Here is a 22,567-nt window from a genome sequence, read left to right as displayed (position 1 = left end):
TGGAGCCCACCAGTGCCTGTTACCTTCCGCTCCAAGCAAAACACTAACTGTACCCTGAATACCCTCTTTCACCACTTAGAAATATTAGTGAGAACTTTGATGCCCTGCGAATCAGAGTTGTCCATAATTAGCTGGACGCTTTGGGGCTTTGGGATGTTCAAAAATCACACACTCACCCACCTAGCTTCCTCATTTTAGCTGCAAAATGTAATGGTAGAAGTTCATTATTGAGCCTCTTTAGTATACTGAAGAAAAAAGAAAATTATTCGCCCTTTGTAGGCACATTAACTCGAATGCTCCAAAGATTCCTTTAACCAGTGTGCTAAATGGAAACATAGATACCAGAAAGCCAGCCAGCTCTGTCCACTCTAGCATCAAGATGTAGGAGGGCAGTGCCAGCATCTCTGAGAGAGGTTTCCACTGCTGCTTCCATCTCATTGGCCAGAACTTAGTCACATGGCTACCAACTGCAAGGGAAACTGGGAAATATGATTTTGTTCTAAGAAACCACGATCCCTGCTGGAAATCAGGGTTTCCGTTATAAAGGAAAAAGTGCAAAAAGAGATATTGAGTAGGTGACCGAGAGTCTCAGCCACACCTCCCAATTAGAAATGTTTGTTCCTTCCGATTCCTTCTGTAGCACTTTGTTCTCTCATCTCTAGGACTTTCTCTTCCCTGTCCCACAGTAGGAACCAGACCCTCAGCTTTGTGAGGTCCCTTGCTCATATCCAAATCCTCCATAGCCCCAGAATAGGAGCCTGCTTGCTTGAGGCACATACTACATAACTATTTATTGAGCACCTACCAAGAGCCAGACACTTTCCATACATTATTTATGACTTCTTGCAAGTTGTATTTTATGATTTATTATAATATGTACATATTATTATATTATTATATACAAGGTACAGATAAAGAAAGTGAAGATCAAGATAAGGTCATTCAAGCGTCGAGTAAGGATTTCACTTTAACTGGCTCCAAAGCCTGTGTCTTTCAAAATTACCCCAGGGATTTCCAGACTTTCAGTAGGCTTCAGGGGGTCCCTTCGAAGCTCTAGGGGATAAGGAAGAGGGGATGGGAGCAGACAGGACTCCCAACACCCTGCCCTCTTTAACCAGGGCCTCTTCACATTTGCAGAGCGGGGTTCTATGTACGCTTTGCTCAAACAAAGTCCGTGCAGCTAAACATATCTGGAACCCATGGAGATAAGCTGTGCTGAATCGAATGGCAGTATATTAAAGTAGGAGAGGAAACCATTGGCCTCCTTACCCATTTGTCACTTAACTGCCAGTCTGGGTGCTTGCTGTGGGCACTCTGGAGGGTTATGAAGTTTGCCCTCCACCCTGGGAATTGCTCAGGATTGCTCTGGAATTGCTTCCCAAGTGTAAGTACTTGGTTTGAAGAAGCCATACCTCTTTAGGAGGGTTTGACCTAAGTCATAAACCCTGGAGGGGACCTAAAAAAGGATTTTCCCCTGTGGTGCTAATCAAAATGGTTTAAAATCACAGAATCCAGAGAACTGCATGAGGCTGCAGGCAGGAGGGTAGATATGGATGACATGACAAATTTCTCAGCCTTCTCTCGTGAGTACTCCTCCTGCCCCCTGCTGTCTTGATAGATCATACCTATAGCCCCTGCCAATGGATTCTGAGGGGATGTATTCACAGGACACATTTTCTTGTTTTTTGCTGATACTCGGGTAAAAATTTGAGAGCTCTTCCCCATCCAACATATAAACATCTTCTCCCACCCAACATGCAAGCATCAAGAGCTATAAAGTTTTCAGATAACAAAAGCTTCCTAACTTTTGCATTAAATAGGACATGCTGTAGAAGTCCCAACCACAATTAGGTCCAAGTTTCAGAATCAAGAAAGAACGAAAATAAAGAAGAAAGTAAAGCTTCCATAGGGTAAGGTGTTGGGTGATGGACAGAGAGACCATCCAATCAGAAAATGAGAATAGGGACAGCGCTCTATGTGGAGGGGTTGACGTGAGCAAAAGTGTGGCAAGGGCTTATTCATTGCAGGGAAAGAAGAGAGTTTGAGCAGAGATGCTGAGGGAAATCACCCTGGGAGATTTGGGGTCCACTTCAAGCAGACTGAGCTTTCATCTGTGGGAACCAGACATTTCTGAACAGGGAGGTAAGCTGATGACCATGGACTTTAGCAAGACAAACCTACTGGCCATTATGGAATGACACATCATAACAATAGGAAGCATAGTAACTACCTTTTGATTAATTCTTACTGGTTAATGCTTCACATCATCCCATTTAATCCTCTCAACATGGTAGGTGTTTGACAGGCAAGGCAACTAAGTCTCAGACAGCTTTTGCTCCACCTCAGCCAGCAGATACTTACTGAGCACACTATGCCAGGGGCTCGTCCCAGGTCTAAGGATGGAGCTGTGAGCAAGACACATGTGGGCCCTGCTCTCTGACAGTGTGCAATTCCACAGAGGCAGACGTTAACAATATTGCACAAACTTCATTACAACAGTGACTATCCCTCCAAGGAAAAATATGATGCTATGGGAGGATCAGCTAGGAAGGAGTCACTGAGCCTGCTCCAGGGAGATGGGAAAAGCTTCCCAGAGAAGTGACAGTGGAGCCAGCTGGACAGGGAAGCAGGAGCTGGCTAGGGAAGGACCGTGGGGAGGAGTGGCTGGAAGCTTCCTGGCAGCGGTCAGATTGCTTGCCCAGAGGTCACATGTCTGTGGTGGTAGAGAAGGATCCAGCCCAGTGTGGCCTCATTTTCGGCCTTTCGTCTCTCCTGTCTCTCGGGGCATCCTCTCTTCTCATGCAGCATGTCAACTAGTCTTGAAAGAATAAAAGAAAAATCTGATTAAAATTTGAGGATTGGTCAGGTGCTCTTCTGTCTCCTATCTCTCTCACCTCATACAGTCTTGAAAATTCTTACCACAGAAATAATGAAACACAACACTGTTTTAAACTACCTGATGCTACCCAGATTGTGGGCTAGGCTGGGCACCTCCCACACTCCTCATGGCCTTGTTTCCAGGAAGGGTGCCTTCTACAGGGACCAGGTCACTGGGAGGAGCTGAGAACAGATCTACCCTTCCCTGGCCTTCACCCCCATCCCCTCCAACCCAGACCCAGCGCTAGAGATGCCGAGAGGGCCCAGGGGACTCAGAGAAACCTGAGGAAGGACACTGAGGGGTCCCTTTTGGACACCGATGGGCTTCCCTTCAAGATGTTCTTTGTCAGGCTCCAGCCCAGAGCCACATACTTGATTCTTACGATACTCTTGAGCAGCAAGATGAAGAAACTAAAGCCCACGGAGAATGATTTGGGCCAGGAAGGGCTACAAGCTTGGCCATTGGTACTCTATTCAGTGTGCATTGCTCATGGACACACTGATAAGACTTTCTGATACACAACAAGGTGACTCCCCGGGTGTTGTGCGGGACAAACCACAACCATATCAGAGGCAGAGGAACCTTAGAGATTCTTCCCAACTCCCTTATTTCACACCTGAGAAGTACAAAGACACTCACACGGCTGGTGGGTGGTAGGGATTTTGACTCCCGGCTCATTGCTCCTTCCGTTCCTCCATATGACTCTATTGTTAGCTCAAAAGTTTTCTTTGAATTATGAATGAGCAAAAGGAAATTATGCATGTGGTTGTGGGCAGGTATGAGACACAGAGATTCAAAGACAGCCGTGCAAGTCCCTGTGCCGTGAAAATGCCCGGGCTTGCTTTAAACACTGATTCGTAGGCATTTATTCCTGGTGCACTCGAGATCGGCTTTAGAAACAACCCCCACCTCCTTCACCTACACATCCATTCACAACTGGGATTCACTCTTCACCGAATCCGGCAGCTCTAGTGAAGGGACATGACATACACAAAGTTCTCTGACATGGAGAATCCTGCCTTTCCATAAAGGCGTTTGGCGAGCACTTTGCATGCCCTGGTCCCTTAGAACAAGATTCTTTTCACATCCATCATGTCTTCCTGCCGTCCAATCACATCCGTCTGGCCTGGCTGTGTCAGGCCGGACCCATCTGTCTTCCTGACACATTCACAGCCACTGGAGGGGTGTTAGCGTATTTATTATCTTTGTGAGCACAGACCACTGCAAAGGCTTTGCAAACCTGCCACTGGAAAGTTCCATTTCTCTTCCTTCTAGAGCGAGTTTATGTGCTTTGGATCTTGAGCAATTTCCAAGGTGTGGCAGGCTTCCTGCTGCTCTCTGTCTTGTATGACTAAGAGACCCCCTCAGAGAGGCTCCCAAGCCAGGCCCGGCTGGTGCCATTTCATCCTGGAAAGGTGAAAAATGCCCACAGCAAGCACCGGGGCCACTCTCCAACTGGGCCGCCTCCCTCCACAGCCATCACCTGGAGAGCCTCCTCAGTCAAGATGATCCCACCCCTCTTGCTCAACCCCTGGCTGTGACCACTAGGAAAGTTGTGCCCTGACCTTGCTCAAGGAGCTTGGGCTCCCAGGGATGATGCTGTGAATTGGTCTGGTATTCTTCTTTCCCGTCAGATACAGGAAACTTGATTTGACCTCTGCTATGATCACTCTAAAATCATTCTTGGCACCAAAGGCTTGCAGCCTTTGTAATCAGAGCATCTTTTATCACCCTGATTACCACCGAAGCACCGATGGGGCAGGATCGAGGGCGAATATGATTTCTGTGATTCCTCGTCCCCATGTTGAATGCAGATGTCTTTAAATGCAGTGAAATCATCTCGAACAAGCATGCATCCGCATTCAGACGGCTCCGGGGTGCACTAACAGTTTCCCGGCAAAATGCCCTGTGCCAACCCACGTTCGGGGACCCTCCCAGGTCCGGCAAGGAAAAGACAGGGAAAATCTCAAAGCAAATCCAGTTCTCAACTGAACCATTATGGTTTTAGGGCACACTTGGAAATGTGATGTTGTACTTTGCTCAGCACTAATGGAGAGCTGTGCACTTTTCGAGCATGTTAAAAAGAGGAGCTGGAAAGAGAGAGCAGAGAACCACTGCGCCCCGAGACTGAAAAGGGGAAGTGGAAGTGAAGGCTTCTGGACTTTTCACGTAGAATTATTCTGTAGGGAGGCTGCTTCATTATTCAGAGCCTCCACTTTCTTTGGGCCTGAAAATAGGATTAAGGATTACCTGCTCAAGTCCTTTATGTGAGTTATCTATACTGTTCCTACAAAATATGTTGATTCATTTTACACCTCCTGAGCCCATATTTACAAACACATTTACTTAGAATTGTGGAGGAGTCAATGATTATAAACCCCGTAATGAGAGGATCCTGTTTTTCACCAGACACTTTGCCCAGGACCTGGTACAGAAGAGATGCTCAGTAGATGTTTGTGGAATGAATGGGATGGGACGGGGGGAGATGAAAATGATTGTCCTCAAGAAATTTAAATCTAACTGGAGGTTATAGACACGCGTAACTGCAGTATAAGGTGGAATGTGGAAAGCGTCTTGAGAACAAAGATGTGGGGGTTAAAGGCAGAGGAATGTGATGTCCAGATGGCAGGACACAGAAATGCTGCCTATGAAGGGGTCTGCCTGGGTTTTGACGGCTGGTGGAGCTTCTGTGGAAAGGAGGGAGGGTATGTGCTTCTAGAGAAAAGCCAAAAGCCCTGGCTAAAGATGGAGAAGGGAAGCTAGGGAGACATTCTGTCAGTGTGCCCGGATGGGAGTGCGCAGGAGGGCAGTGGAGGCAGGCAGGGTGTCTCCCCTCTGTGGAGTGCCTGATGCATGGTAGCCCTAGGGCTTAGGCCTAATCCCATTTCAGTCTGACACTTGCCCTTCCTAAAGGACAGTGTTGCCATTTTACAGCTAATGAGCTGAGTCATGGTCAAATTGGTAGCAGTGGGTGGCTCCAGGGTTTGTTCCTAGGTCTCTCTGGCACAAAAGCGCTTCCCCTCTGTCTCAGAAGGAAAGATGTTATTATAAGAGAGTCCTTGACCTTGAGCTACAGTATGGACTCTGGAGTCAGTACATAGGCAAGGGGCACAGACAGGGTTGGGTCTACAGAAAGCATTGAGGCAGTAGACAGTTTTGCCCAGAAGGAAGAGAGCCCAGGGCAAGGATACCCATGGAACCCATCGCAGGGGTTTGGGTAAGAGGATCTCCGATAGGGGCAGCAGGGTGGGAGGGAGGATCCAGTGTGAGAGGCATCTTCCTAAGAGCTTAAGAATAATTAAAGGTGGGGAGCAAATAAGGGGCAGTAGAAGGAGAGGTAGAAGTAGGACATCACTGTGGTTTCAGAAACCTGACGGATAGGAGGAGAACCTGGTGCTGGAGAAAGAGAAGGAGTTAGTTTGGGACATATGAAAAAAGTCAACCTCTAGATATGGCCAGGCATTCGATTCGTTACTTTTTTCCTCCTTTACTTGTCTTGTACCTTTTACTCTGCCATGTGGAGGATGCATTTAAGGAATGGTGCAGGTCATGCAATAATCACGTATCAAGGACCAGCTCGGGACCAGGCACAGGATTAGACCCTTTGCTGTCAAGGAACTCTCATGCTAGTAGGGGAGACTGGGGCAAGTCCTCTGAAGAGCAGGGGGCCATGGAGGCACTCTGTGCCTGGGGCAGTGAGAGGATGTCTCCTTTCTGCACATGCAGAGAAGAGGCGCCTCTCACAGCGGGATTCCCGGCACTGGCAGCAGAGACCCAGAACGAGGACCAAAATGCACCTCGGTTCTCCTATGTCTTTATGTCTCGGTGTAACCAGGGGAGACAGAAAGGATCTGAATTCTTTCTGGCCTCCTAGCACTGTAGGGGCCAGTTTGGACGTTCAGCTTATCAAGCCTTCTCTGGTCACCCGGCTAAGGAGGTCCAGGGCTCACTGAGACAGAACTGAGCAGGAGGGTTTTTTTTAAAACTAACATGGACCAGAAGCACAGCCTGTTGAAGGAGATCCATTTTCTAACGCTTTACTCCGTGGGAGAGCGGAGGTCGTTTGCAGGGATGGGAGGGTCTGCCTCCAGAAGTGGCCTCCCCGTGCTGCAGGCTGTCTCTCCCAGCCTTTCTCTGTCACAGGAGGTCACTCAGGCCACAGCCTTGGACTAAGGGCCAGGTGGGGGCAGGCAGCACCAGGTAGGCACTGAGGCCATCATCCCGGTGTCTAATGTCCTCCTTGTGTGTGCTCACCCGTCCAGCCTCAAGCCCTTCCCCAGACGGACAGGATGCCAGGCGGCCCCGGAGCAGGAACCCCTCTACCTGGACTGTGGAGGATGTGGTCTGGTTCGTGAAAGACGCTGACCCGCAGGCTCTGGGGCCTCACGTGGAACTCTTCAGAAAGCACGTGAGTACTTGCACGCACATGGTAGGCCTGGCCTGGGAGGGGGCCGGAGGCGGGGGTGGAGGGAGCATGGAGGAAGGGCGAGGTTCAGGGAGCTGCAGGCTGCAGAGGGGGACTGGTCTCAACTAAGCCTCGGGCCACCACTCAAGGGAGGCCAGATGGAACTACAGGCTTCTCACTTCGTTTTGTTTTTAAGAAGGGGTATTTGTCCCATCTGTTCCCTCATTTCGGCCGTTATTAGGAGTGCCTGTTTTCCTGCCCATCCTTCCGTCTGTCTGCGCATTCAACAGACATTTATAGCACACCTACAATATGCCGGGCAAACTGTAACCGTGCCTAATAGTCTAAGCTGCTTTGAGGGTTCAATGAGAAAGTGCACGTAAGGTGTTCAGCACGACACCTGGCTTATAGTTAGCCTTCAGGTAGCAGGTATTCTTAGAACGGAGATTCTAGAATATATATTTAAGAGATTCTGAAATATTATAAATATGGTAAATAAAAAAAAGGTAATAATTAATACTTCGTCTGCCAGGCTTACTATGTCAGTTTTTTATTGCTGCTAGAACCAATTACCACAAACATCTAGCTTAGAACAACACAGATTTATTATCTTACAGTTCAGTGGGTCAGGAGTCTGACGGGTCTTGGCGGGCTGAGATCAAGGCGTCTGCAGGGCTGACATTCCTTTCTGGAAGCTCTAGGGAGAATTGGTTTCCTTGCCTTTCCCAGCATCTGGATCCACCCTCATTTCTTGGCCTGTAGGCCTCTGCCCTCATCCTCAAATCCAGCAACATCAGGCGAGTCCTGCCCAGGCTGCCGACTCTAGTTCTGTCTTCTGATTTCTTCTTCCGTTTGTAAGGATCCTTGCGATGATGCTGTCTCTCCCACCCGGTAATCCAGGATACCCTTCCCCCCCCCCCCATTTTAAATCCAGCTCATCAGTAGCCTTAATTCCCCCTTGCCAGGTAACCTCACATACTCACAGGTTAGGGGAGTAGGACGTAGACATCTAAGGGGGAAGAGAGGGAACATTATTCTGGCTGGCCACATTTACCATGATATTCTCCTTCTTGTCTCTCACTTCTGTTTGGTGATTCTGTCATAGAAACCATACTCTCAGATCTGGGGAGACTTCTGCTCTAACCCGACACTCACATTTCATTAGGGATATATATATATATATATATATATATATATTTAAGTTTATTTATTTATTTTGAGAAAGACAGAGACGGCATGAGAGGGTGAGGGACAGAGAGAGAATCCCAAGAAGGCTCCACACTGTCAGCATGGAGCCTGATATGGGGCTCAAACTCCACATGGACCATGACCTGAGCCGAAACCAAGAGCCAGACGCTTAACTGACTGAGCCACCCAGGCGCTCATTAGGGATACATTTAACATCGCTGGACAATGGGGCCTTGAGAGCAGGGACCATAGACTGGGTTATGTGAAGACAGATCTGGGTAGGAGGAGTCTGGCTCTCCTTCAGAGTGGTAGGGGATGGTGGAAGTCTAGGAGATGGGGTAAAGAGAGAATATTAGGCCCATCGTTGAGATCTGCCCACTCTTCCATTTTGCCAACGACACAGAGAGTGAGTGACAGAGTAGGTATTCCATCAATACTGGCTGCATAGATGCAGAACAAGGGCTGGTGAGCCTTGCATGGCTATGAGTCCTGTAACTGCCTCTTCTCCCAACCTGAGCACCCACACTTTCTACCCTTTGTCTCTTGTGACCTGAAAATAACAGGATAGGTGAATGAGGAAACCCAGCCTTAGTAGGTTCATGAATTGTACACGCATTCTGGAAGGTTACCATTTTCAGAGACAAATTGGAACAATACCACGACCACGAGGGGTTGGCATTCCCTTAGTAGTTCTTTGTGCTGAATCCTGGGATGAAGTAGGTGCATTATTTAGTTGTCTGCCACCTCAAATTATTGATAGGGCCAGACACCTGAAATCCCTCATCAAATGTAATGAGCAATTTGGTAATCAGCTCAAGGTCAGTGGGCTTACCAAGAAAAGATAGAAGAGATTAGGGGGATGGAAGGCAGTCAGGGCCTCGTACCGGCACCTGAAATGGGAAAGTAACTGCTAGTTTCAGGGTCTAACAGGTGACACTTTGTCTTAATCCAGTCAAGCTGCTATAACAAAGTACCATAGACTGGCTGGCTTATGAACAAGAGTGATGTTATTTCTCAGCTCTGGAGACTGGAAGTCTGGGATCAGGGTGAGAATCCTCTTCTGGGTTGCAGACTGCCATCTTGTTGTATAAGGACACTAACCCCATTCATGAGGCCTCCACCTTCATGACCTAATTACCTCCCAAAGTCCCCACCTCCAAATACTGTCATATGGGAGGGTAGGATTTCAACATTTGAATTTGGGTGGGGACACAAACATTAAGTCCATTGTAATTTTTTTGCTTCTTTGGTCCTAGAGCAGATAAGGAGATAAATATCATGTGGGGGATATCGGGAACATAACTGGAGTTATGTTTGGTTCCTTCAGTAGGGGGAGCAGGAATATGAAAGATCCAATGTATCATCTGACCTCAGGGAGATTATGGGAAGAGGAACACATAGTATTTGTTTGCTTTAATTTATTTTTTAAAGAAGAGATTGCCTTGGGACTAAGAGATGTATATATGAGTAAATCCATATTCCCTCGCCTCATCCCCTGACCACATGTTAACCAGAGCCACTGTTCTATTATTCTGACCACCTTCTGGATTTTCTTTTTTCTGATCCCGTTCTGCCAGGAGATTGATGGCAATGCTCTCTTGTTGCTGAAGAGTGATATGATCATGAAATACTTGGGTCTGAAGCTGGGCCCCGCGCTGAAACTGTGCTACCATATTGATAAACTGAAGCAAGCCAAATTCTGAAGGTTTTTAAAAGATAGAAGCAATGTCCGGACAACAGATCTCAAGATCATCTCCTGCCTTACCAACATCCAGCCACCATCATAAAATGGATTCTCTTCTTAAAATTAACAGCCACAAAGACTTGGCCTTTAAAAAAAAAAAAAATGTGCATCTCTGCCTTTAAAAACAAAAAATTCAACATGACCCTTTTGAAAGGCTCCTCTGTGTTAATGATTTGCCAAAAATTATGGAAAAGCCTGTTATTTTAACGTTCCTGATAGGCTGGTTGCTCTTAGAGTGGGTCCTATTTTTATGATGAGAGAGCAGGGAACTGAATGCTATTGCCCAAGAAGAACCCTGAAGCGTTCTCACAAAGATGTGAGAAGAAAGACCTCTGTCTCCACCACAGCACCACCTGTCTTTAACTCTGCCCTGGGGACCTATCATTGTGAGCCTTGCTGAATTCAGCTCTGGAAGCTGTCTTATGAGGGGAAAATGCCTCACTTTGCACTATCTGGAAAACTTGAATTCTTTTGCCCTCTGACAGAGAAGAAAAAAGTCTTTTCTATTCCTAGTTATTTGAAATACTGTGTTGTCCCACTAGAGGGCAGACTGTTAATGAAGTTTCAGGACCCTCACTGCAGTAGCCTGCTGATCCGGTACTCCGTGGATGGGTTAGGGTCTCTGTGAACAAGATCTAGCCTACACAGACACGGGGAATTTCTTCCACAGTCAGCACCACAGATTGCAACTTGGGAAGAAACCGTCTCTTAGAGCATTCTAGTTCATACCCAGTCATTATTGATGGACTGAGATGCACAACCAGCAAAGGCAAAAATCTGGAAGTATGTTCTTCCCAGATGGGGCTTTGGAGTCCCTTCCTTTTCAGAGTCCTTACTGAGGTGTTGATGTGTTGGCACGCCGAAGAGTCTTAGTGACATTTAGCCATGGGTGTTTCTTTAAAAAAGAAGAAGAAAAATGTCTCAGATAAGCTTTGAAATGGAAGAGTGCTGATTTCTAGTTACATTGCTGGATTACGTAGTTGTATCGCTAGCTAATTTTTCTAGTTCTCAACAAATACGCAGACATGCTATTATTGGGTTTAATTCAATTTACAAATAGGTTTTCTCCTTCCTCACCGTGAAGTAGTAGAAAAAAAAATTGATTTTTTACCCCTTTGCAGCTGTGTCCAAGGAAGGACGATGAAACCACAATTGAATAGGCAGGAAGGTGACCTCATCTCCATTCCTTTTATTCTTCTCCTTTCTTTCTGTCCCTCTTTCTTTTATTCTTCCTTCCTCACTGAACAGGAAGCGTATCTTCAAACTGAATTCACCTTCGCCATGGGCATATCCTCTTAAAACATCTATAGCGTTGGAGGTGAGGAGATGAATGCTAGACTTTGCAATCTCTGGGAGGGAGAGGATCAAGGAAAACTCAGGGCCTCCCATGGCCAAAATGCAAGTTAGGGAAAGCATACCTTCCTCTGGGATGCAGCCGGCAGAGCAGAGCAGGGGTCTCACCTGATGGCTGGAGCAGGGTGGGATTTCAGCCCCTCATCCTTCAACCAGGTGCCCTGGTGCAGGACAGGGGCTGTACGACCTTGAGGGCAGCCAGGGTACATCTGAATGCTGATCTTCTCTTCGATCAGGTAGAACTTAGATGAAGATCCTAAGGAAGATTCCATGCCATGCCGTTAGACCCATTTTGATGAGCGATAATCGAGAAAGCACATCATAGCAAAATCCTTTCTTAGACACACACCTGGTGGCTGGACTGAAAGCATGGCAGAGAAGGGGAGGAGGAGACCGTCCTAAACCTGGCCCCTGAATTGAGCTGGAGTCATCAGGTTGTGGGAGAGCTTCATGTCTGCTGCTTTCAGCACCTGACAAAGCTACCCCGGTGTCATCAGGCCTTGGGACAGAGTCTTCCAACATTTTAGATAAAATGACTCTGTCCCTCAGAGTTTAAGTGCTCATGGCTGGTCTGAAGCTAGATAAGTTCCCTCAAAAGCCAACGTGAAAATGGTGAGGCCCAGAAAACCCCACCACAACTCACCCACCCTTTCTGCATCCGTGGGTTTCCACTCACATTCCTCTCTCAGACCTGTCGCGCCTCTTCTGCCAACACATACCTTGTTGGAAGACTTTCAAAGCTTCCTACCCACCCTCACCAGTGCCTCCCTCACTACAAAAGCAGGAGCATTGGTGCCCCCAAATTAAAATCATCCCCAAACAATGTCAAAGAGATACTGTGAGTAGTTTTCGGGGGAGAGAGATTTTCTCCTCTCAAGCCTAGGAGAAAACTGGATCCATGTTCACGTGTAACTGCTCTCACGGAGGTGCGATCTCATTTTGCATTAAACTTTAAGCAGGACAGATTGCTGAAGCCATGATATTTAAGGTTTGACTTTTTAAAAATCTCATTACTCTTAAAATGAATGCTGCCATATCAGAAAATAACCCAGGGAGGAAATTCCTCCTTGCCTGTTTTTGCACTGAAATGCAATTAGCCAACCAAATTATTGTAGCAATACTGCAATTATAATTAATTTTCACCCCTTTCAAAAATCTTGTCAGACCAGGCAGCTAAATAGCTCAGCAAATGTAAAACATGCCAGGCCATTTCCTCTAAATGGACCTTAAAGAGTCAGGCCATGTGTGTCATTCTCGTCCAAACGCGAGCTTATTTTGGGAACCTCACACTTGTTATTCCATGGCAGTAGCTTTGCTTCAGGTTGCGGTGAATAATGATATAGTTTTGCATAATTCCAAATTAGAGTGGGTGAGTGTGTGTGTGCATGTCCAGACATTTCCAATCACCTGTGTCAAACATTTTTTTTTTTTAATCTAAAGACAATTCTGTTGCCTAAATCATTTTAAGTATTTTATAAGTGCATGATTCCCTTTGTGAAGACTTCAGGTAAAAAGATGTAGGGTGTGTGTGTGTGTGTGTGTGTGTTAGTTCTAACAGTAGTTGGAAGAGCCTAGAAGAGGCCGAGAGCGGATCAGTTTTACAGTTGCTTGGTTTAGAATGCCTCCCAGCTGCAACTTGGAGCAGAACTCACTCTAGGCTGTTATGACCAACTATCCCCTCTGCTGCCGCGCCCTGGAGGCAGTTGGGGGACGGTTCTGGGGTTCTGGGCCTGCATCCCTCAGGCTGGCTGGATGGGTCAAGCCAGTCCAGGGCCCCTGTGACTGAGGCAGAGACCTAGCCAGGCAGCCCGTGGGGCAGGGAACAGACGTCTTGAGCGCCTTGTTTAGAATGCCCACCAGAGCGTTCACCGGGCTCCCATCATTTCTCTTCAGTGGAGCTGCTGGGGTTTTTTCCTTTCATCAGGAAAAAGGAATGAAGAACTCCTCAGGAGAACCAAATGGAAGGAATCCTGAGCGAAGGTTGGTTTACTTGAGGAGGAAACCAGTGAGAGAGGGAAGATACAATTATAAATTTCATAGGAAAACAATAAAAGAGGACCTCTTCTAACAGCCTCAACCCTTGAAGCAGCAATAACCTATTTTTGTATTTATGTGCTGTATGGAATTTTTTTTTAATTAAAATCATTTTTTAAATTATTTTTTGAGATAATGCTTTAGGAGAATTTTGTCGTAACTCTGAAGATAATTGGAAACTCCCAGCAGTGACCAAGGACTTGAATTTAGTCATTGGCAGAAAGTCGGGAAAGATGGAAATATTCTCCTTGATGTCTCCATAGTCAGGTTTTCATACATGTGAGCAGGTGAGTGCCAGTGTTTGCTCTCACAGGGCACTTTTTCAACTCTTCCCTGGTGGGGTTACAGGATGAAGAGATTGGACTCACCTTTCTTTTTTTAAACCTCAGATAAGAAGACATCGGGTTGTGAGGGAGGAGGTGACGTTTTTAAAGCTGCAATATTTTGTTAAGGAGAGGGATGAAAACCTGCTGGTGGATGTGGTTTATTTTGTACCATAAACACACTCCACGAACTGAGTAGTTGCCCAGCTGTGCTGTTGTCTCACCATGTCTTATATTCCTGGTGGCATGAGAGGGCCGCTTGGGGACCCCAGAAGTGAATCCAGAAGTTTAGAGATGCAGTCATTCCTCTTTCCATCCTTCTATGTCACCCCGGGGACGACGTCCCGCTTTGCTCACACGGCCCTTGAGCTTCCAGCCCAACTGCTGGTCGTGCTGTTGTGCTGTCGAGGGAAGTTCCAGGGAGTCCTTCCCCCCAGTGGTTACTCTAATCGAAGACGATTCCTTCCTGGACAATTGGAAGCTGGATTTTTGAAAATCTAACCTTGACTTGAAAGAGAATCTCTGTTATTTATGGCCACCAGTTAAATATTATGGAAACATGTCTGTTAACAATTTGCTTTGTGTAATTTGTTCTAATGCTAATAAGTCACAGCTGGGATACTTCCTGTGGTAAATTCCTCTGTGGTTACAGTGGTATTATCACACACGGACTTCACCAAAACACTGTGCTTAAGAAGAACCGTTCACCCTGGCTCTCGCAGGCTTCAGGAAATTCCCCTAACGGAGACGCAGCTCTGGGCAAAAGCACGGCGTTTAGAAAAGGATTTGCTGTTCCTCGCTCCCTCCCTTTCACAAGCAGGGCCCCAGACCCATACAGAAGCCCCTCACACTTAGCACTGAGTTTGAGTTCCTCCAGAGGAAGAGATGGAAAGCAGAACTTAGGAATGACAGCTCCCTCCAGGTTAGGAGGTTGTACCCGGAGTCCATATTAAGAGGACGTGGGCAGGAGAGAGGAGTGGAGACACTTCCAAAGGGGAAGAGCTAGTTCAGCAGTCGATCAAATAATGAGGTCAGATACTTGCGGAGACAACAGCGTCTTTCCGTCGAAACGGTCTAAGTAGACCACTCAGACTTGCTCCGGGCTGCCGGCCCATCATGCTCTGCCCTGTTGCTCTACCATGTGACCTGAGCCTCGGAGTTGGTTCTGTGCATTGGCGCTTCATACAAAAGGCCGACACAGGCGTCTTCCCTTAGATCCTACTTTGGAACACGCCCAGAGCCTTGTGTTTCCCAACAGCTCACTCTGAAATAGCGGGCCCTGATGGAGTGTCACTTCACAGTCAACCTGGGTGACCGGAGACGGCCTCCAACATAAATGTAGCACCCCCACATCTCAGGAAGGCTCTGCCTTCCCCACCCAGCACTGGACCGCCTTCCCCCACAGCCCTGGGAAATGGCTGTGCCTGACGACGTCCCATTACGGGGAGTTCACTCCCATAGGAAGTGGCTTATTTCTCTGTTGGACAGCTCTGGTTGTGAAAAAGTTCTTTCTCAGGGAGACACAGATGTCTGTGAATCAGACACAGACGTCTGAGATGAAGCCAACTCTGCAATCTTTCTCTTTTTAACAGAGCTTGTCCGTGCAGTAACCGCACCTATAATACAAATCGATGTTGGCGAGCAGATCCCCACTCTGTTACATTAGAATAGAGGAGCAGACGCTTTATATAAATGTAGAACTTAGTTAGGTCGTGGCCATCAGATTCATCAGCCCTGTCGTGAAAACCTAGCAAAATTCCTGTGGCCACACACACACACACACACACACAAAGGGTGTCCTGGGAGAATCTTCAGTGTCGTCGTAAATCTGGCTGTGGTCACACAAGCAATATGAGTTACGTAAGCTTGTGTGAATGAATCTATAAGGCCGTGTGCTTCGTTAACTGGGGAAAAAATGCTGTGAGGTACCAAGGGCCTATCTCTTAATTGTACTCATTAGTGATATAATGAACTAAGGAAGCTTTAGTTTAGAGAAAAGCAAGTTATAATTGATGACAGAAAAAAACATGGTCTGTCGTGAAGGTCTGAAGAGTTATGCAGTTATAACCCCAAACCCAAGTTACATTTCATGCTTGTGTGTGCATGCATGAGTGACTGTGCATTTGTGAGTTAATGCAACAGGAAGTGGGAAGTGGGAATTGAGGGGATGTTTAAGGAGGCATTGAAGAGGGAGGTTTTGCGTTCTAGAGCATTCTATCTTAATCAGAAGAACTATCTAGCAATGATTTAGATATCAGACCCCAAACTAAACATAACACATGGTTTATGTAGCTTACTTAGATAAAATTCTGGCTCATGGAGCAGATTCTCTATGAAAATATTTTTTTGTATTTTTAAGTTTTTAAATTTTTTTAATGTTTATATTTGAGAGAGAGAGAGAGAGAGAACCAGCAAGAGAGGGACAGAGAGAGACACAGACAGAATCCAAAGCAGGTTCCAGGCTCTGAGCTGTCAGCACAGAGCCCAATGTGGGGCTCGAACTCACAAGCTGTGGGATCATGACCTGAGTCAAAGTCGGATGCTTAACTGACTGAGCCACCCAGGTGCCCCTCTACGAAAATATTTAAATCTTGGTGCTTGGAAAAAGGAACTATCTAGCACCTTGCATAGCACTTGCTGTATAAAAGACACCTTGTTAATGAACCATGTGAAACAATGCTTGACTGGTTTTCACTTTTTTGTCGAAAAACCACTAACTTCTCTTTGAACCCCGTTATCTTTATTGAAAGGAGAATTGCCAAAGCGGAGCCTGACACCTTTTATTCCTGGCTCTCCCAACCTCCCCAGTCACCGACTTGCATCTTTTTGTCTTACGATCTCACATTCCCGCTTGGCCTAGTGGTCTTCTGCAGGCATTAGAGAGTCGTACTTACAGCTTTACTTTTAAGCATCCTGTCCTTCTCCTTTGCAATCTGTGATGCCTCGCACAAATGCGTCGGGTTTCCATCTGCGGGTAAACTGTGCAGGGAGGTAAGCATCTCTGGGGGAGGGCCACAGAGCTCTTTCCATGACCCCCACACTCCCTGTACCTTGCTCCCCTCAGAGTGGGCAGGTAGCTGAACTGGGCCTCCTGCATGAGGCACTCTGTCACAGGTATGGATGGTAGTAAGCCTCTTTGAGAAGACACAGCCTGTAGGACACGGATAGAAGAGAACCTTCCTTGTCCTCTTTCATTCTTTACCATCTCTGTCCTTGAGAACAGACTCAGAAATATCTGGGGCTTCTCTTTCTTCCCAAATGGTTCCATAGGAGCACTGAGAATAGAATCATGAGACCGATTTTTTTTTTTCATAAGCACCTCAAAATTTAGTTTCACCTTCAAAGAAATCACCTTTAAGAGCCTGGGCACGTGTTCCTAGAATGTTGTCATTACTCAGGGTATTTTTAGTACATCTCTTCTAGAGTCATGTTTAGAAGCTAGAACACATTCTTTCAAAGTGTGGTTGGAAGTGCACTGTCGTCCCTTGGTGGGGGTAGATGTTTTTTTCTTTTTGGAGCAAGTCAAAGCCACTGGGATGTTGCCTGGTGAATGACACAGGTAATCCATTTGAAATTTAAAATGGTGCGTCCCGTACTCTTTAGTTTGTCTTTTCCTTGTATGTTTCCTTAGTTGGTCCAAAAGCTTAAAGCAATAAGAGCCACAATTCATTTCCTAACTATATCAGGCAGGTGTTGGTGTAAGGAGTTGCAACGGGTAAACCGCTTTGAAGGGCGACATTGCCTGATGTGTAACACCCACCGCGTTCATTTTAAAGTAATCTTATCGCTGTATCTTTAGGCATGGTGAGCTGATGCTGTGAGTGCATGCAAATGTGCAGACACTGCTCTTGTCTCTAGAGCCCCGATCCCAGAGGAATTGGGAGGAAGAAGCATGAGGGACACCTGAACAGCTCACCTCCAGTGTAGAACCTTCTCCACATCATCTCCCATGGGCCCCACAGCACTCTGTGGGGGCAGATCAAGGGGCAGTGCAAAAGAAACAAGCTCTCTGAGTTATCAACCCCATACCCCCACCTCCTCCGCCGGGAGAGGAGGGGGCATCCAGGTGAGCTTTGCAGGTGCTGACGGTAGTTACTCTCAGCGAAGCCCAGTGGGGCTGTAGGCTCCTCACTCTTGTATTTTATGACTTGTAGCTTCTGCTTCTCCCCCTGTCTGACTTCATCCAGATATTTTCTTATCCTCTTCTCTCACAGGCATGTAACTCTTCTTCGAAGCCACATAAACATCATTTTCTCATTAGTTTCTACCTTTTTTTCTTCCTTTCTGTCTCTTCCTTTTTCTCTTTCTTTCTTTCTTTCTTTCTCTTTTCTCTTTCCCTCCTTCCTTCCTTCCCTCCCTTCCTCCCTCTCTCCCTTCCTTCCTTCCTTCCTTCCTTCCTTCCTTCCTTCCATCTCTGTGTTTCTTCATTTCCCCCTTTCTGTATTTCTCCATTCCACTACATCAAATGTTTTTTGGGCAGGAGAGGTGGGTGGAGAGAGAAATAAAGAATTAACAGGTGGCCTCCTCACTTGCTGGCCCAGTAGTCCTGATCCTTGCCTGCCTTCCACTATCCCCTCACCACCTGCCTACAGCATTCTTTGGCTCTATCCTGCTTCCAGCCTGATCTCCACTTACTCTTTCCATTACTCAAGGTCTAGCCCTCTCAGTCTGTCCTTGAGTTTGGGAATAAGAATTCTGTCCCTTTTATTTTTAGTCCTATCATTTTAAATGCTTCATTCTGTGACTCACCCTGACATCTCACTGATACAACTCATCAACCTTCCTCAAGCACAGGCCCAAATGCTCATCCCCGTAGGGATTTCTCTTCATTCAGTCCTGAAGGTCAAGAGCCCAGGTGACCTGGAGACAATCTGACATACCTCTTGAGAAGCATGAGTTGTTTCTCCCAGCCACGCTGCCTCCTGCAATCTGCCTCGAGTCACTCCGACATCCAGTAGCAATTCTGATCATTCCACAGCTCTTTATAGAACGTGTAGCTTTGTCCAGACCCACTTAACCCTGACTGCACCCCCTGTGACCAAAGCCAGGCCAGTGTCTCAGTTTAAATGAGGAGGGCCAGCCCGGATCAAAGATGAGGCATGATGAGCTATGTCAGAAGCATTTCTGGGGTGAAGTTTTGTTTTTAGACATTTACAAGTGTGATGAGAAGGTGTGCAGTATGAAGTCTGGGAAGGGAAAGATGATGATATGTTTCTCAAAGGAAAATGTAGTTTAGAGGAGAGAGAGAGGCAGCAAAATTCTGGAAAGGGGATGTTCTATGCCTGGCCTTTGTCCAGCATGGTCACATACCCTTCTTACTAGAAGTCAAACTTGTTTCCACTACAGGATCTGAAAATGTTGCTGCCTAAGTGTGAGAATTTGGAGAACTTTAATTTCTTTTATTCAAAACCACTGTATTCAAAACCACAATATTTAATTTGTTGTCATCTTCTAGCTATATCTTTGATCACTTGATATAGTCAAAGAAAATGAGCTCCTCTCCTCTCATCCTCCAGAAATGTTGAAAGATCAGTTGCTTTATACAGCAAATATTTCCATTTTATAGACATCAGTTGATTATTTTCTCTCCTGTATATACCTAGAAATAATTTTATTAATATAAAGACTTTTTCCTTTAAGTACATTTGCAGATAAATTTACTTTTGATTCTATACTCACACAATAAAATGCAATAAAAATGGATGAAGCAACATCATTTCATTAAATTACCTTCTGTTGCCATTTTTTCCTCTACACTAACAGTGAAAACTTTTTGTTAATTAAGTGCCGTTGTAGTATCACAAAGCATCACTGGGCCAGAAGGTTTGTGTTTTACTAGCCAGGCTAGGCTGTAACTATCTGACAAGGCTCTTGATAAAATACCGAGGGCACCTGAGCAAGTGGAAATCCATGTTCTCTAAGCTTGCAAGATTGAATGATGATGATTGAAATGTTATGCCTTTTGTTTTGTAAGTTGAGGAGTTCATTGCCAGATTCTCTCTTTCAACCCAGCCTCAGTTAATCTCATGTTTCCACCTCTTTATTCTGCTTCTCTACTCCAATATGCCCACGCAGGAGGCGTTCTGATCTCTCTCTGTCTGGGAAGGTGACAGTCGAATCCTCTCCCTGGTAAAGTTCCTGTCCTTAACCGTGCCCTGCATGAAAAAGCCAGAAACCAAAGGCACAAATAGGTCATCTCCCTGTCTCGGTAAGAGAAAAATAGGGCTGACCGCATTGCCTTTTCCCTAACTGGATGGTCTTCCTCCCTTCTAAAGATTGCAAAGGGTGTGTGTATGCACATTCATGCGTGTATTTATGATTAGGTTTGGGAATTTGAGATAAAGTTCATCCAGTGAAAGTTTATGCATCAACTGCTTGTGCCAAGGCCCGTGTGCAAGGAGGATCTGGTACATGTATTGCAGACACTCCAGCTACTCGAAAATTCATTGTGCTTTCACTTTTTGTGGACGTAATGGAATTCTGGAACATTACTTCATTTCCAGGCTTTATTTAGAAGTGCTTGGAGAGTGTGGAGTTTTGAGCCTAGGAAATGGTGTCATTTTAGGGGCTAGCTTTTTTTTTTATTATTATTATTCCAATGGATCTAATTTTGCAGACCAGAAATCAATGAATAGAACCTGTTGTAATGGGGAACAGCATTTCCATTGGAGAGGAAGAGCAGTAAACTCTGTCACCTGGGGAAAGAGCCTCTCCTTAATTTTTGTTCTTTGTAAGCATGATGCAATCAGTGTTTCCTAATATCGGGACAACCCTCTCACTTCGAAGTGTTTCTATGTAATTGTGTCACATAATGATAAATTGTAATAGGCAATTTGGTTCTGTAATTCAGTTTGCCAAGCATGCAAACATACGATAACTAGGTTAAATGCAAATAAGCATTACACTAAGGTACAAAAAACAGGGGAGAAAAAAGATGCTGTGTCCGTAACTTAGAAAGAACATGAATTTTATTCCTCATGTGCCTCAAAATGTAGTTTGTTAAAGTTATTTATCCTCTCATTTAATTTCATCACTTACTGTTTATACTATAATTATCTGTGTATGAACATACATGTATTCTTACTGCATACAGTGACAGATCTCACATGTGCAATAAGTAGGCTCCAAACAAGCATGTTGTCAGAGTGAGTTGATGTGCTCATTTTTTACGGTAATAGACGCTTATATATAAGACACCATATCAAAATGTGCTTTTAATTTTTCAAAGCCTTTTTGTTATTGTACATAAGCTTTTTTCCTTTGGGCCAATTTTTTCATTATTTAGAGATCTATTTTTAATATATTCCTTTGAATAGTGACTGGTAGGTACAGTAGAGTCAGATATGTAGTTTCATTAAATAAACACTACTGGCCTTAATGATTTTAATATTTTGGGGTGCTTTTTTCATTTTTGATGCAGTATTCTTTTTTTCTAGTACAGTGTATTGTGGGCCTGGGAGTGATTCAGTAAAATTTCTAAATCTTAAGATTCCAAGACAATGCAGTATTTTCTGTTCATGCTGTAAAAAGTATTTCTGTATTTTAATAAAGAATGGAATTTATGTGAGACCGTATATATTTTCTCTGAGCAACTTCTTTATGTTCATTATTATTTCATTAGCCCTAATTCCCATAGGTGGATAGCAAGGAAAAGCCTTTCAAAAAGGGGGTCTTTTGGCAGCCAAGGCCAAAAAGTCCTGATTCGCGGCTGCCTGTAGTGCCTCCTTTGGCGGCACCATCCTGGCTGGGAGTGACTTGTTACAGGAGCCCGGGATTCTCTACTGACGATACTTCCTGTCTCCCTGACCTTCCTGTTCTTGGGGGTGAGTACAAGGGGGCAGCCCAAGGTGGGGAAGGAACGTGAGATCTGACCAGAGCCCCAGGTGCCAGGTGTCTGCCCAGGGTCATCTTGGACCAGTGTCTCCTCTAGGATTTCCTTCCTGGTCAATTGTCAGGGACACATGGAGGGCTGCCTCCGATGATACTCAGGGGAATTGAAATAAATTACAGTGCTTGTAAAAGCCTCTCAGACACTGTCAGTTGAGTCTCAAAGCCTATCCCAGCTGTTTTACTCCAGTGGGTTGGTTGGTTGTGACTCTGGCTGTTTGGGGGTCACGACTGCCCCTGGATTTTGATCCCGTCCTTACCCTGACCTGCCAATTCCCTCTCAAAGGGTGCCACCCTGTCCCGGGTGGTTTGCAAGGATCCTTCACAAAGGCAGCATGGTTCTCAACAAAACATTTCAGGGGCAGGGAGGGGTCTTCCCATGCCAGTGCTCTTTGTAGCTGTGTAAGGCCAGAGGAAGGACTAGGGATAGCTCTTGGGGAGCGTTGGGGGTACAGACCACCAAAGCCTTCTCTATTCATCATTGTTTTACTTAAAACTTAATAGATTCTGGGATGCCTGGGTGGCTCAGTTGGTTAAGCATCTGACTTCAACTCAGGTCATGATCTCATGGTTGGTGAGTTCGAGCCCTGCATCAGGCTCACTGCTGTCAATGCAGAGCCCACTTTGGATCTTCTGTGTCCCTCTCTCTCTCTGCTCCTCCCCTGCTCACACCTTCTCTCTCTCTCTCTCTCTCTCTCTCTCAAAAATAAATAAAAACAGGGGCGCCTGGGTGGCTCAGTCGGGTAAGCATCCGA

At 45.9% G+C, this 22,567-nt stretch overlaps 1 protein-coding gene across 6 annotated transcripts in view; it reads left to right on the top strand.

The window, feature by feature from the left end:
• The window catches only part of SCML4 (Scm polycomb group protein like 4), a 125,206-nt gene extending 103,707 nt beyond the window's left edge, over window positions 1–21,499 (top strand). For 4 of the 6 annotated variants that reach the window (XM_040474310.1, XM_040474313.1, XM_040474312.1 and 1 more), the window contains 2 exons: window positions 7,141–7,286; window positions 10,049–11,249. In XM_040474310.1, coding sequence (XP_040330244.1) covers window positions 7,141–7,286; window positions 10,049–10,174 — 272 coding nt within the window. In that variant the 3' untranslated portion in view covers window positions 10,175–11,249. Of the gene's footprint in view, window positions 1–7,140; window positions 7,287–10,048; window positions 13,890–20,000 lie in introns of those variants that run through there. The other 2 variants (XM_040474309.1, XM_040474311.1) reach the window with 2 other exon arrangements.
• The last annotated feature ends 1,068 nt before the right edge of the window (window positions 21,500–22,567 follow it).

The sequence above is a fragment of the Herpailurus yagouaroundi genome, unplaced genomic scaffold (genome assembly GCF_014898765.1).
Source record: "Herpailurus yagouaroundi ecotype Mexico unplaced genomic scaffold, PumYag 139, whole genome shotgun sequence".
Taxonomy (NCBI): Eukaryota; Metazoa; Chordata; class Mammalia; order Carnivora; family Felidae; genus Herpailurus; species Herpailurus yagouaroundi.
Note: the sequence above shows the minus strand (reverse complement) of the source record. Positions and strands in the feature narration are given on the sequence as shown.